Source organism: Trichechus manatus, unplaced genomic scaffold (genome assembly GCF_000243295.1).
Source record: "Trichechus manatus latirostris isolate Lorelei unplaced genomic scaffold, TriManLat1.0 scaffold00002, whole genome shotgun sequence".
In the NCBI taxonomy this organism is placed as follows: Eukaryota; Metazoa; Chordata; class Mammalia; order Sirenia; family Trichechidae; genus Trichechus; species Trichechus manatus.
In genome coordinates this window covers 38,125,654-38,139,293 of record NW_004443938.1, presented here as the reverse complement: position 1 = coordinate 38,139,293, position 13,640 = coordinate 38,125,654, and the positions used below count along the sequence as shown (strand labels likewise).

At 35.2% G+C, this 13,640-nt stretch overlaps 1 protein-coding gene across 11 annotated transcripts in view; it reads right to left on the bottom strand.

The window, feature by feature from the left end:
- Positions 1 to 13,640, bottom strand: part of AHI1 (Abelson helper integration site 1) — a 225,809-nt gene that overhangs the window by 67,287 nt on the left and 144,882 nt on the right. For 9 of the 11 annotated variants that reach the window (XR_002823803.1, XM_023729901.1, XM_023729897.1 and 6 more), the window contains one exon: positions 883 to 938. The exons of the other annotated variants lie outside the window; for them this stretch is intronic. Coding sequence is in view for 8 of the 9 variants with exons in the window: in XM_023729901.1 (XP_023585669.1) it covers positions 883 to 938 (56 nt within the window). In the remaining variant the exon portion in view is untranslated. The remainder of the gene's footprint in view (positions 1 to 882; positions 939 to 13,640) is intronic. 11 annotated transcript variants of the gene reach the window in all.

The following is a 13,640-nucleotide window of genomic DNA, read 5'->3' as shown; positions in this document are numbered from 1 at the left end:
ATGTCATAAAACAACACATGTAGTACTGTTTCATGAGAAACTTTGTTCTGTAAGCCTTCACCTGAAGTACAATAAAATATATATTAAAAAAAAAAAAAGGTATTATCATATCTTTCTACAACAGGAAAAATAAATCACATGGAGCACTTGAAAAACTTATTGTGCAGAAAGCACAAAAAGTAATGAAGAGTAAGATATACTCCAGTATATGTCATCTTATGAAAAAAATCTTTCAACTGGGAACTAGAAACTGATGTATATTTTATACTAAATATTATATTCTGAGACTAAAAGTAAAGGGAAATTTAATTTTCTTCTTTCTATACTATATTCTATAATTTTTGAAAACAGGGTAAATACATATTATAGCTGTTAAATGCCTCCAAGTTGTTTGGTAGTAATAGAAGAGGGATTACAGAGGGGACTTCACTTCTATATATAACAAAGTAAAGCAACCCATAAGAGAAATGAAGCACAATGGCTTTCTTTCATTAGTACAAAACAATCACCCTAAATAATGATGGCAGTGCACAAAAGAACACTGATTTTAAAAAAGGCTTAAATCAGTTTGCATAAAGTTACATTACTTTACCAAAACCAAGAAATATCTTTAAATAAAAAATTCTGTTCATAAACCTTAATATAAACAAGTATCCATAAAAACAATGCAGTAGTTTATTTTAATCTATCTTGGCAAAAAGAGCAAAAATTAATGTTTCCTTCACTGAGTAGAAAAGATGAGGTTAATTTTCTTTAGGAGACATACGTTTTGGCTAAAGGAAAGTTATAAAAGTTTTCTACAATGGCATCTTGTGTCACTGTAACCAGCATCATTTTGTAGCTTCCTATCAGTTTTAACAATGCAAAAACAGATTGCCTTACTGTTGGCGCTGTATCTACGTGATGGTTACAAGGCCTTCTTTCTATGCTGGTAATCCCTGTGAAAAAGAAAAGACTGTGAATATTTACTTATTATGCCTATCCATTTCATTTTGAAAACATTTATTTTAGCAAGGCATGATTCCTACAGCTTATAAGAAAAATGCTTCTCTCAGATGGCAGGGTCCTTTAAAGTCGTATCACGCATCCTTTGGTCAGAAACAGTTGGAGAGTTAGCTAAGAGACTTGACTCAAGGTTAGTTGAGCCAATTTTCCCATTCAAGTGGCAACCAGCAATAGCACAAGATGTGCCCATATCCTACTTTCAGCTCAAAATGATACCATTATCTGGGCTCTCCTGCTGTTCTTCCATGAAAGTTTTATTTCTGACTTGAGGTCATCAAGTTTTCATAAAGAAATGATCTCAAAGGCTATGAAAGAAATCATTTCTTTATTTTCTCAAAAAGAATAAATACATCTATTTGAATTTTTCTTTGATCATCTGACTTCCTACTATGACATATTCTGCTATTTACTGTATTCAAACACCATGGAGTATCTGAAGAAAAAAAATTTCTCTGATTCTCTCCTTTAAAACGATAACACTGATCGTTAAACTTGGAAAAAAAATTCTTTTATCATGTGTGGATTTATCTTTTCTGTTCCCAATGTTCTCTTCTGTATTTCTTTGTAATAAATAGCCTTTAAGGATAAAACAACATTGCATCCCATCTGTAAAGATACTGGTTCAAAGTTTAGCTAAAGTAAAAATGAACCCAGGTGTAGGTCTCATTTACTTTTCAATCTCTGCCCATCAGTAAACCAACATCTGGGTTGGCAAATCAGAATAAAAACCCATTGCCACTGAGGTGATTCTGATTCATAACAACCCTACAGGACAGAGTAAACTGCTCCATAGGGTTTCCAATGTTGTAAATCTTTACGGAAGCAGACTGCCACATCTTTCTCCCATGGAGCAGCTAGTGGGTTCGAACCATTGACCTTCTGGTTAACAGCCAAGCACTTAACCACTGCACCATCACCTTATTAGTTTGTTCAAATAACACTAAAGGCTGTCACATGCAGGGCTGGTTACAGGTGAGAACTGCAATGTACTGTTAATACCAATTAGCAAAACTTCTAGTTGAAACAAAATGCTAGTTCCTCTCCTTTTTAAGTATTTAATTCATTTTTCCTTAACATATAATAAGAGATTACGCAAGATCAACAGAAAATAATCACTTTTTAAAATCATTTAGCAAGCACTCATTCAAAGTAAACAAAGTATTGCAAAACATGATAAAAATTATATATTTTTTGTTTCGCTTAAAAAATTCTCTCAACATCTATTGTAAAAGGCACCATTCTACCTTCATTCAATCAACTACTATTTACTGAGTCACTACTTGGCACTAAGGGATAAAAGATGAATGAATAAATTATGATTTCTAACCTCAAGAGCTAAGTCTAATAAAACAGAGATGTCCATTTTTTGAAGAAATATCACAGAACAAATTAACAAGGTTTTGTCTTAAGTGTAACAATAAAGTCTTAAGGGAAATTCTGATGGAAAGGCACGTTTTTATTTATAGAGTAACACTGACCTTTTAAGTTTTTTAAGCTGAAGAATTAACAAAAAAAATTTTTCTAATAGGCGAGTAAATATATTTTGGAAAATATTCAAATAATGCAGATTCTTGTTTTTTAAGATTTTAAAATACAGAAGTATACAGAACAAACTGTGAAATCCCCATTTTCCCAGCCCCCACACTTCCACACCCCTTCCTACTGCAACCACTGTGAACAGTCTGGCAAGACACACTGGCTTTTAAATGTGTGTGGTCGGTCACACCATGGGGTTCAGGAAGTAGCAACTTCTTACATGTGTGGTCTCACTATTGTCCTCTTACTGCTATAAACCTGACCTAGCCTGATAATAGATTTTAAAATTCTTATCCAATTAGAAACCAAACACCAAACCCACTGTCACTGAGTTGATTCTGACTCATAGCGACCCTATAGGACAGAGTAGAACTGCCCCATAGTGTTTCCAAGGAGGATCCAATTAGAAATGAATTTAAAATGATGGGGGGAAAAAAAAAAAAAAAACCCAAAATATATCCAAATTCTCAACTTACAAAATAAAAAGGAAAAAAAATCTACATATTTTATAGCTTCCATTTCAGGATAAGTATGTGTTTTAGAATTTGAAATCACATCGCTTAGTTTAGCTCTTTCTAGAGGCCTACAAAGATCCCAAGTTGAGGGCTGGCAAAGCCTGGACAGTATAACAGAGCTTGGACAGTATATTCTTCTGGGATTTCAGGACCAGTGTGCAGGTACTAAGCAAGGACCTTTGGAGGAAAAGCAGGTCTCTTTCAAATGCATGGGCAGAAGACTGGGTTTTCTGAGTTCACTGAGGGCTCTCAGCCAGCAGAACCTGTACATCTCCTTGGCAACAAATGTTACAGCACTGGCAGACCGTATAGACCACAGTGAACTTAGAAGAAGCCAATACTGCTGAAAGAATGTGCTTCCAGGCTTGTCACTGGAAGAGCTTTAACTTGCATCCGATGAGACTTAAGAGACGTTTACTCCTGTGCCTCAGCAGAGAGGTAACAGTGCCCAGGTATTTTTTTCTCCCCACAGCTCAGACCTCCATCAGTACAGGTGAACTTCAAAACATGAGTAAAGAAAACTAACAACTCTCTTAAGGACCCTCAATAACCTGAAGAAAACCAGATGAGCTTCAAAAATTGGTGGCGCCACTAATACCGAAGGAAAAGTTAAACGACCTCTTTAATAAAAACAGAACAATCAAACTAAAATAGCAACTATTAAGAACTTTAAAGATAGTTAATTAACAAACAAAAAAGACAGCCTTATTTTAAAAAAAAGGAAACAGTGGCCTTTGAAAAGTCAATCAGAAGTCAAGTAACTTTACCAAGGTCACACAACTACTGAGCAATAGTACCAGGCCTGAAACCCATGCATTTAAGTCACCAACTCCCCAAATCCAGTAATGTGTATGTCTGGCTCCTGTGGTTGGGATCCGAGTTTATGCATCTTTGTACCCACAGTGCCTAATGCAAATGCTTGAAAACACAGAAGGTCCTCAGGAGTTGACTTGAATGACTGTAGTCTTTTCTGCCATATCTACCAGGTTCATATGTTATAATGCAGTGTTAACTGTGTGTATTAGTCATCAGAATGTCTAAGTTAATGCTCTGGGACTGTTTTCAAAATGTTAATTTACTTCTTCCTTTGGTAAGGTTCCCAAACTTGCTGCAAAATTGAAATGTTTTACCGAAAAATGTTCCTAAATTTTCCAGATATTAGTTAGCACCACTGATAAAAGGTACTGGAAGAAATTTTATGCTTCCTGGCAGACACTTCAGGTATTTTATTTTGGAGAGAATCAGAACATACCTTTTTACCCCATGTACCTGACCGATCTGAATAGGAGAATGTAATATATTTTTTAGTTTTCCTAAACCTTAGCAATCTTCAACTCAGGACCATGATCAAAGGAAAGAGAGAACAAAGATGACTAGTTTTACTGCAAAATCATATACAGGCAAGAGTATGTGCCAAATTCTGAAGTGAGAAGATACAGCCAAAAAATCTTATGCATCACCACCAAAAGGTTATGGCTTACCCACTAAGCACTAAGGCACTGTGCTAGGAACAGGGGAACCGCTATCCTCCCGTCCATGGTATCTTTTTAAGTTATTTATATTTCAGGGACCACTATGACTATGTATCCTATTTGAGTTTTGGAAATCCCCATGAACTCTATAGAATACAGAGAGAGAATTATGCTTTGATTACCTATGGCTGTGAAGAAAGGAAATAGTATTTATTACATTGTAGTAAAATACAAAGTTTTAGATGGCAGGTGTCTTTCTGCCAAATTTAATATAAGGCTGTTTGTATTAAGATTGCAAGCCCTTCATAAGAATTATATTTTGCAGATAACATTATATCTAGAAAGCCCAAAAAATTAAGCTAAAATTAACACAACCAATAATAGAATAAAAAAATTCAGAAAATGAGCAAGACATAAAATTTAATATAAAAATCAATATACTTTACATATTTAAACAACCAGTTAGGAGATACAGTGAAAGAAAACACCCTACTTATAAGAGCAATATGAAAGATAAAATAGTTGAACACAAGAAATGTGCAAAACAGGAGGAAACAGTTAAAATATTTCTGAAAGACACAAAAGCAGTCTTGAACAAATGGAAAGACGTCCCTTGTTCTGAGACAGAACAACGTAACATAAATGTCAATTTTCCCCAAGATAATATATGAATTTTATGTGATTCCAATAAAAATAACAAGTTTTTTCCCCAGCACTAGACAAGCTGATTCTAAAATTCATATAAAATGCAAGAATATCTAGCAAAATCCTGAAAAAAAAAGAGAAATTAGCGGGAATAAAAACTTGCCATCGAGTCGATTCCAACTCATAGCTACCCTATAGGACAGACTACGCTGCCTAGGGTTTCCGAGGAGTGGCTGGTAAATCTGAACTGCCAACCTTTTTGTTAGCAGCTGAGCTATTAACCACTGCGGCAACAATACTAAATACACATAGTATAAAAAGCCTCAGTAATTAAAGCATGGTGCTTATGCATGAGTAGACATGTAGCTTAGTAAACAGACTGCAAAATTCATAAAAAGATCCAAGTACGTATGGAAAAGTATCAATAGAAAGAAATACTTTTCAATACATGCTATTTGGACAACTTTCATTTGGAAAAAGAAATCAGATCCATACCTCATATCATATACCAAAATAATTAATTCTTAATGAATTAGGTATTTAAATACTAAAACTGAAGCTATACCAATCCTAGAATAAAGCAGGGTGAATTCCTATATAAAGCTAAGTATCTAGAAAGTCTTTCAAATTTTGCATGGCAAAGTTAAAAATCTAATAACAAACTGAAAGAAAAAAATTACAGAAAAATGACAAGTCTCCCTATTATATAAACAGTTCTTAAAACCCAGAGTGGAAAAAAGATTCAAAACCTCAAAGAAAAAAGGGGGCAGGGAAAGATCATTGCCAGAAAAAGATAAAAAATGGTGCTTAAAATATATAAAAGATGCTCAACTATACTCATAACTAAAAAAACACACACCAAAACTACACTGAGGAACATTTTCTCACTTATTAGACTGCCAAGACTTCAAACATTTAGCAACACACTTTGTAGACAAGGCTGTGGGAAACAGGCACTCTCATACACTGTTGGTAGGAAAGCAAGATGGTACAATTCCTATGAAAGGGGGAGGAAACTATATACACGCTTACCCCTTTATCCAGCAAACCCAATGATAAAAGTCTATCCTAAAGACACACCCCTACAAATATAAAACAATTTATAAACAAGGTCATTCACTGTGGTAGAATTTGTAATAATAAAATGTTGGAATTTACCCCACTGTGGTTCATGCACATAATGAAGTAAAAACAGCTGTATAAAATAAGGAAGGTCTCAATGAAATGATAGAGTGATTTCCAGGTGTATCAGAGTGAAAAAAGTGTGTGTGTGTGTGTGTGTGTGTGTGTGTGTGTGTGTGTAGACACACACATATATAATATGCTCTCTTTTGTGTGGAGTCCGTGGGTGATGCAAACAGTTAACAGGATAGGCTGAGAACTGAAAGGCTGGAGGTTCGAGTCCACTCAGAGGCATCCACAAATAAAGGCTAGTAATCTGTTTTGAAAAATCAGCCACTGAAAATCCTATGGAGCATAGTTCTACTCTGACAAACATGAGATCACTCTGATTCCAACTTGATCACAACTGTTTTTTATCTTCTGTGTAAGAAAGGGGAAATTAAAAAAACTATAACATACATAGACACACACACGTGTACCAGTGTACATAAATCTGTATTTACTTATTTCTGCAAAAAGAAATGCAGAAAAGATAAAACAGAAACTAATGAAAATAGCTTTGTATGTGGGAGGTGGGACTGAGTAGAAGGGACAAGGAGTAATGTGAGCCTTTTCTGAATATACCTTTCCATATAATTTTGACTTTTTACTATGTTCATACTTCACCTACTTAAAATGAAGGAAAGGATGAAAAAAGGAGCAAGCCCTAAAACTGAATATAAACAGTTAAGTTCTGCTTTAAAAACTTAATGGCTTGCTCCATACAACCTTAGTGAAAATATTGACTTTATCATACTTTACAAATATTTCTATTAAAAAAAAATACACACATACATACATATGCAAAGACACACACACACAAACCCTGTCCCCTCCTCTCAATCCGACTACTTAAGTTTGGACCAGGGCTTCAAACTGGTTTGGTCTGATTTGAACCCCTGCTGAGAATTTGCATTTTTACCCCAGATATACAGAATCAGAATCTACATTTTAACAAGATTCCCACGTGATCCTTATGTACAATAAATTTTGAGAAACACTGCCCTACTAGTGGTTGTCAGAATTGGTTCCTAACCTGCAGCATTAACATAGCTTAGCAACTTGTTAGGAATGCAAATTCTCAAGAGGAGTTGGAACCAGAGCAAACTGGTTTGAAGCGCTGGTTTGGACACTGTCTGGATTACTGTAATAACTTCCTAATTAAACTCCCTGACTTGCTCCATGGACTGTCCACCCACACCCCACACTGCAAGAATAACTCTTCTAAGGGGAAAAATCAAATCTTGTTATACAATTTTTAGTATTTGATAAATTCCTTTAGTCAACTCTAATTGAAGATTGAGATCTGTTCAAACCACATTTTATGCAATATGCTCCAAATAGCAAAACTGAGAATCCAACCAAAAAAACCCACTGCCTTTGAGTTGACTCCAACTCATAGTGACCCCATAGGGTTTCCAAGGCTGTAAATCTTTGTGGAAGCAGACAGCCACATCTTTCTCCCTCAGAGTGGCTGGTGGAGTCGAAATGCCGACCTTTTGGTTAGCAGTCAAGTGCTTTAACCACTGTACCACCAGGGCTCCTTGAAACTGAGAACCGTCAAGCATATTTCTAATAAAGATCTGCCACAAATTTGTTATACAGGCAAGGCCAATATATTCCAACTCTGTGTTCAATCCTTAAGATATAATTTAGTGTCTGTAACCTTTAACATTAATATTATTTTAACAATAATGTTATAGTACCTTGAAAACCAGAAGTAGAGACACAAAATAGGCAAAAGGGTATATCACTATAATTTAGCTATTTCTTGTTTATTCAGATGTAATTATTATTGCAATGAAGACTACAGAGAAAATGACATATAGTACCAAAAGAAGCTTCAGATATTTGTCTGTATGCTCAATTTTTTCTTTACTGTCTTTCTGAATATCAAATATCCTAGTTATCAACCTCATAGTCATCCCTGTTGTTGACTGCTGACCAGTGGATTCCAACTCACAGTGGTTCTTTTCATTCAGCGGAGTGATCTCATTAACTCCTGTGGATTCAAATACCACATATACGCTAATGACTCCTTAATCTATATGTACTGATCCAAGCCTATATTTCAAAGTATTCAGTCTCATAAAAGCTTCACAGACACATCCAAATGTGCTGAGAGACCGAGCCACTGGGCTGAGAGCTGGGGACCTTGGTCTCGGGGGACATCTAGCTCAATTGGCATAACACAGTCTATATATAAAGAAAATGTTCTATATCTGACCGTGGTGAGCAGCAACTGGGGTCTTGAAAGCCCACAAGCGACCATGTAAGATACATTTACTGATCCCATCCTGGCTGGAGTAAAGGAGAATGAAGAAGACCAAAGACAGAACGGAAAGATTAGTCCAAAGGACTAATGGACCACAACTACTACAACCTCTACTAGCCTGAGCCCAGAACAACTAGATGGTGCCCAGTTACCACCACTGACTGCTCTGGTAGGGATCAGAATACAGCGTGCTGGACAGAGTGGGAGAAAAATGTAGAAAAAAAATCCAAATTCACAAAAGTAAAAAAAAATAAAAAAGACCAGCCTTGCTGGTCTGACAGAGACTGGAGAAACTGTAAGAGTATGGCCCCTGGACACCATTTTAACTCAGTACCGAAGTCACTCCTGAGGTTCACCCTTCAGCCAAAGATTAGACAGGTCTATAGGGCCAATAATAACACACATGAGGGACATGTTTCACAGTTCGATCATGTATACAAGACTAATGGGCACATCAGCCCAAATGCGAAAGACAAAAAAGCAGGAAGGGACAGGAAAACTGGACGAATGGCAACAGCGAACCTGAGGTGAAGAAGGGGGAGAGTGCTGACACATCACAGGGTTGGCAACCACGGTCACAAAACTATTTGTGTTATTAACTGCTTAATGAGAAACTAATTTTTCTGTAAACTTTCACCAAAATCACAATTAAAAGAAAAAAAAAAAGTAAGTATTCAAACCAGTTTCTAGCCCAGGGTCTGATTAATAGGAGGATATTTAATGCATTTCAAATGAATGAGCAGGCTATTAGGCATCATCTCACTCCAGGTACTTCCAGGTACCTCAAACTCAATGTACCTAAAATACAATTCATTAACTTTCTCCCAATATGCCTGTATTTCCCTAATTTAGTCAAAGGATCACCACCCACCCATTCACCTAAACAAGAAGCCTTGTCTCAGTCAACCTCAAATTCTATTTCTTTGTCATTTACCACTCACCTTCCAAATCTGCAACACTTAACTGATTTAACATCTCCACTTTCTTACTTCAGTCTCTTTTCTCCCACCTGAATTGTTAAAATCATCTTTTAACTGCCCATCCTACTGGAATGCCCTAATACCTTCACGACTTAGTTTTCTCATCTTTCAGCAGTTTACATACAGCATTCTCTATGAGGCCTTATCCTCCCCTCTCATGCACAATTTGCCACTACATCACATTTACACCCCGGTGCACTTTGTTCATTTCTCTCATGACAGCAAGTATCAAACTGTACTAACACTTCTCTTTTTCTAATATGTCTGCAGTGAATATTGACAGTGTTGGGGTTGGGGCTGAGCTTTCCACTTTATTTATACAAAGTTCTATACAATCTGGCCCTCACTACCTATCTAGCCTCACTGTCTTCTGCTTTCCCCTCATTCCCTTCACTCCAGTCATACTGGCCTTGTTGTTGTTCCAAACACACATCAAGCACATTCCTGCTTCAGGATTTTAGTCAGGGATGCTCTTCCTCCAGACAACAGGGCTTATCCCCTTTCTTCCTTTTTCAAAACATGGCTCAAACATTACCTTCTTTGTAACTCTTACCCTGACCATGCTAGTTTACACAATTTAAAAGTTCTTAAATTATTTTTTAAAAAAAATGACCAGTTACTTCATTTATTCATCACTTTCCATATAAACAAAAAAAAAAAACCCTGTTGCCACTGAGTCGATTCCGACTCATAGCAACCAGTGACCTCACCCCACTCCCCAGTTTACTCTATCCCATCCCTATTTTTATTTATTGTATTTTTATTTATTTGCCTATTGTCCATCTCTCTGCACTTAAAGTTGAGCTAAACTAGAAATGGGTTTTTATCTGTTTTGTTCACTGAAACACTCATAGCACCTAAAACAGTGTCTGGGACAAACTAAGTACTCACTGGGGTTTTATGTAATGTATGAATGAATCTTGCATCATCTGTATGTAGCAGGAATTAAATAAACATCCTTTAGAATTAAGAAAGAAAGAAAAAAACAATCAAGTTAAAGCAAGCAAGGATTTAATGATGACAACTGTTTTTCATTATTACATTGCTAAAGTATGAGAATGTGGGAAGAGAGACATTTTCTCAGGTTTATCCATAAAAAATAAAAATTCAATGTTAAGGAGAGATAATAATTTTAAACTCTGAACTTGACTTTGATGATTTAGAAGGGAAAGTTTTCCATAACCCAAAGCAAAAATAAAAATAATTTTTAAAAATGCTTATTACGCTATATCAACTTTTTCCCCCTAACAGTTCAGTAAACAAGAAGTACATTAATCTGCCTCATCACTCTGCATGCCGAGCATTTTTAACTGCCTTTAACATTAGTTTTTACAAGTGTTAAATTACTTTCCACCTTTTGTTAAATCTTTACTTTAAAAAGTACCTTCTAAAAACTGAGGTAACACTTAAGTATCAAGTTTCACAATGTAACCAATAAGAAAAAAAAAAAAGGAAAGGAAAACAAGAGACTCCTCCTCCCCCACCCAAAAAACTATATTGATTTGGAATTTCCCAAAATAAAAAACCTACTCATCCCTACCTACTTTTCTCAGAAAAAATTTCTCTGCAGTGAGATGTGAAAGACTTGATTACTTTCCAAAGAAGGGCAGATAGATACAACAAACACATACAAACAGACACACACTTTCATATGCTTTATAAGTATTCACTCACTTATTCTCAGAATATCAGAACGCCCTCAGGAGGCAAGTATGAAGAAAGTAGCACAATAAGTAAGGTTATTAAATGACTAGTGACATACTAGGCTTGTAAATGACCAGCAACAAAACCTAGATTCCTTATTCTAGGCAATGCTTTAGAGGACTCCTAAATGGAGTCGACAGCAACTAACAACAACAAAATGGACGATATTTTTATATATTGTATAGAGAAAATACAACTCTAGACAGGGATACAAAACTAAGTACATTTTATAAGGATAATATATTTGGTCAGATTTATTCATCTCTGTGCTCCCCGAATGTTTTAGGCTTATCTCATGTTGAACTCACTTACCATGGTATTATTTCTTTGGCTGCTGGATTCCCTAACTAGACTGTGAAGACTTTGAGGATAGGCTTATATCTTCCATTTCTCCCAGGGCTCAGCATAATCCCAGTCATATACCCGCTTTTCCATAAGCACTGTCTGATGAATTGCATGAATGAATATGTGATAAATTATAAAAAGGTTTTATTTTTAAAGCAGTTAACGGCTTTCATTAGGGTGCTTCTAAAATAGTGTTTCTGGTTCTGTTGAAACAGAAAAGGATGGCCACTAATCAAAAATGATTCTCCATTTTTACCCCTTATCAAATTATAACTGAATACTTTTCAGAGGAGAAGGTTGAGAAAAAACGTTTTGCCTGAAATTAGAAAATTCGAACAATGTTCCACTCTTTACTATTAACGATTCGCAATGCATAAATCTCTTAAATTATTTTTAAAAAATGACCAGTCACTTCATTTATTCATTTGTCAGTTTCCATATTTCTCATCAACTTTGTTCTCAGACTTGTAGGCAAGTTTGCTGACTAAGAACAACACAGAGAGTGATTCTTTACATTTTCATTCACTTTTCATTTAAGGAAAAAGCTTCCTGAAAACATACGTTTAAAATTCTGGAAAATTCAAATCAACATTCTCTCTGAGGTCTCTATCATTACCAGAAGGTCTAGTTCCTAAGCTTAATTTCCATCTTTAGTTACCATTTTCAATAAGTGATGGATATTCATTTCCAGAAATATTACCAGTAAAATTTATGATATCATAGACTGTCACCTATGCAGACCCAACTGACTAAACCACAAAACACAAAATTATGTACTTAACTACTCTAAGGCAAACCTTTGGGCTATTTTGACTATAGTTTCACAAGACTATATAACCTGAGTTAGAGTAAATGAGGATTTAATTTAGATAGCCCCCTTCCTCTGAATTTCCAGAGCCTTATATATTAGTAAACACAAACGAAAATGATTAAAAACTTAAAAAAAAAATTTTGTCCTAGGTTAAATTTTAAAAAGTTACTTTGGACATGGGGGTATACAAAGGAAACAGTTAGGGGAGGACCCATGGGAGCTGCCTCCCCTAGGCAAAATCAGTAAACAAAAAGGCGTTCACCTGAGATTTAGCATTTTTCACAGAATCACAGAATATAAAGGCTGAAATGGGTATTGACGTTCATATACGAAAATGTTAATACGCAGGTATATAAAAGGAAGGAACAAGTATGTAAGATTAACATGGAGTAAAACTTAACCTTTGATTTTAAGTCTAAATTATTATTTTTCATTATCAGACATGGGGCCAACATTTTGTATAAGCAGATGTTCTCCCTGCTTATAAAACTGGAAATAATATAACTAGCAATTGAAGAATGGTTAAAAAGTATGAAATACTTGTTTTCTTCAAAAGCATGCATTAAGTTTATTTTCAAAAAAAGGTACTGAAAAACATGCTTTAAAATCTACATTTGGTGATGTCTCCTATAATAATAGCATTAAATTAATTTAAAAAATTAAATTAAATGCTTATCTTAAACTGAAAAAGCTGTCAATTTCTGTCAATCCTATATCTATTATACAGTGTATAACAGATAAGATGAATGATAAAAACAGTAAAAATGTGTTCTAGGACTGATATTAAACAACATGATTAAATAAAACATAATTTTATTTTCAAGCTATAAAAACGAACAATGAAGTTATGTCTGGTCAAAATATTTTAGTCATTTTACAACCAATCCCTTCACCCAGTCCATTTCAGCAACAAAACACCGGTATAATTCTTCATTTAATTCCCACCTTTGAGTGAACTGATTACTGAAGAGATTGCTTTACCCTGGAGGCACAGCAGTCAATTACACACCATTCATTTACTTTCACCATGGTATACATTTTGCTGCGATAAAGTAGTTCTGAAACCTTCAAAGATTCCTGTTTTTTTTTTTTTAATATTTTATTGTACTTCAGGTGAAGGCTTACAGAACAGATAGTTTCATGTAACAGTAACACACATGCTGTTTTATGACATTGGTTAACAACCCCACA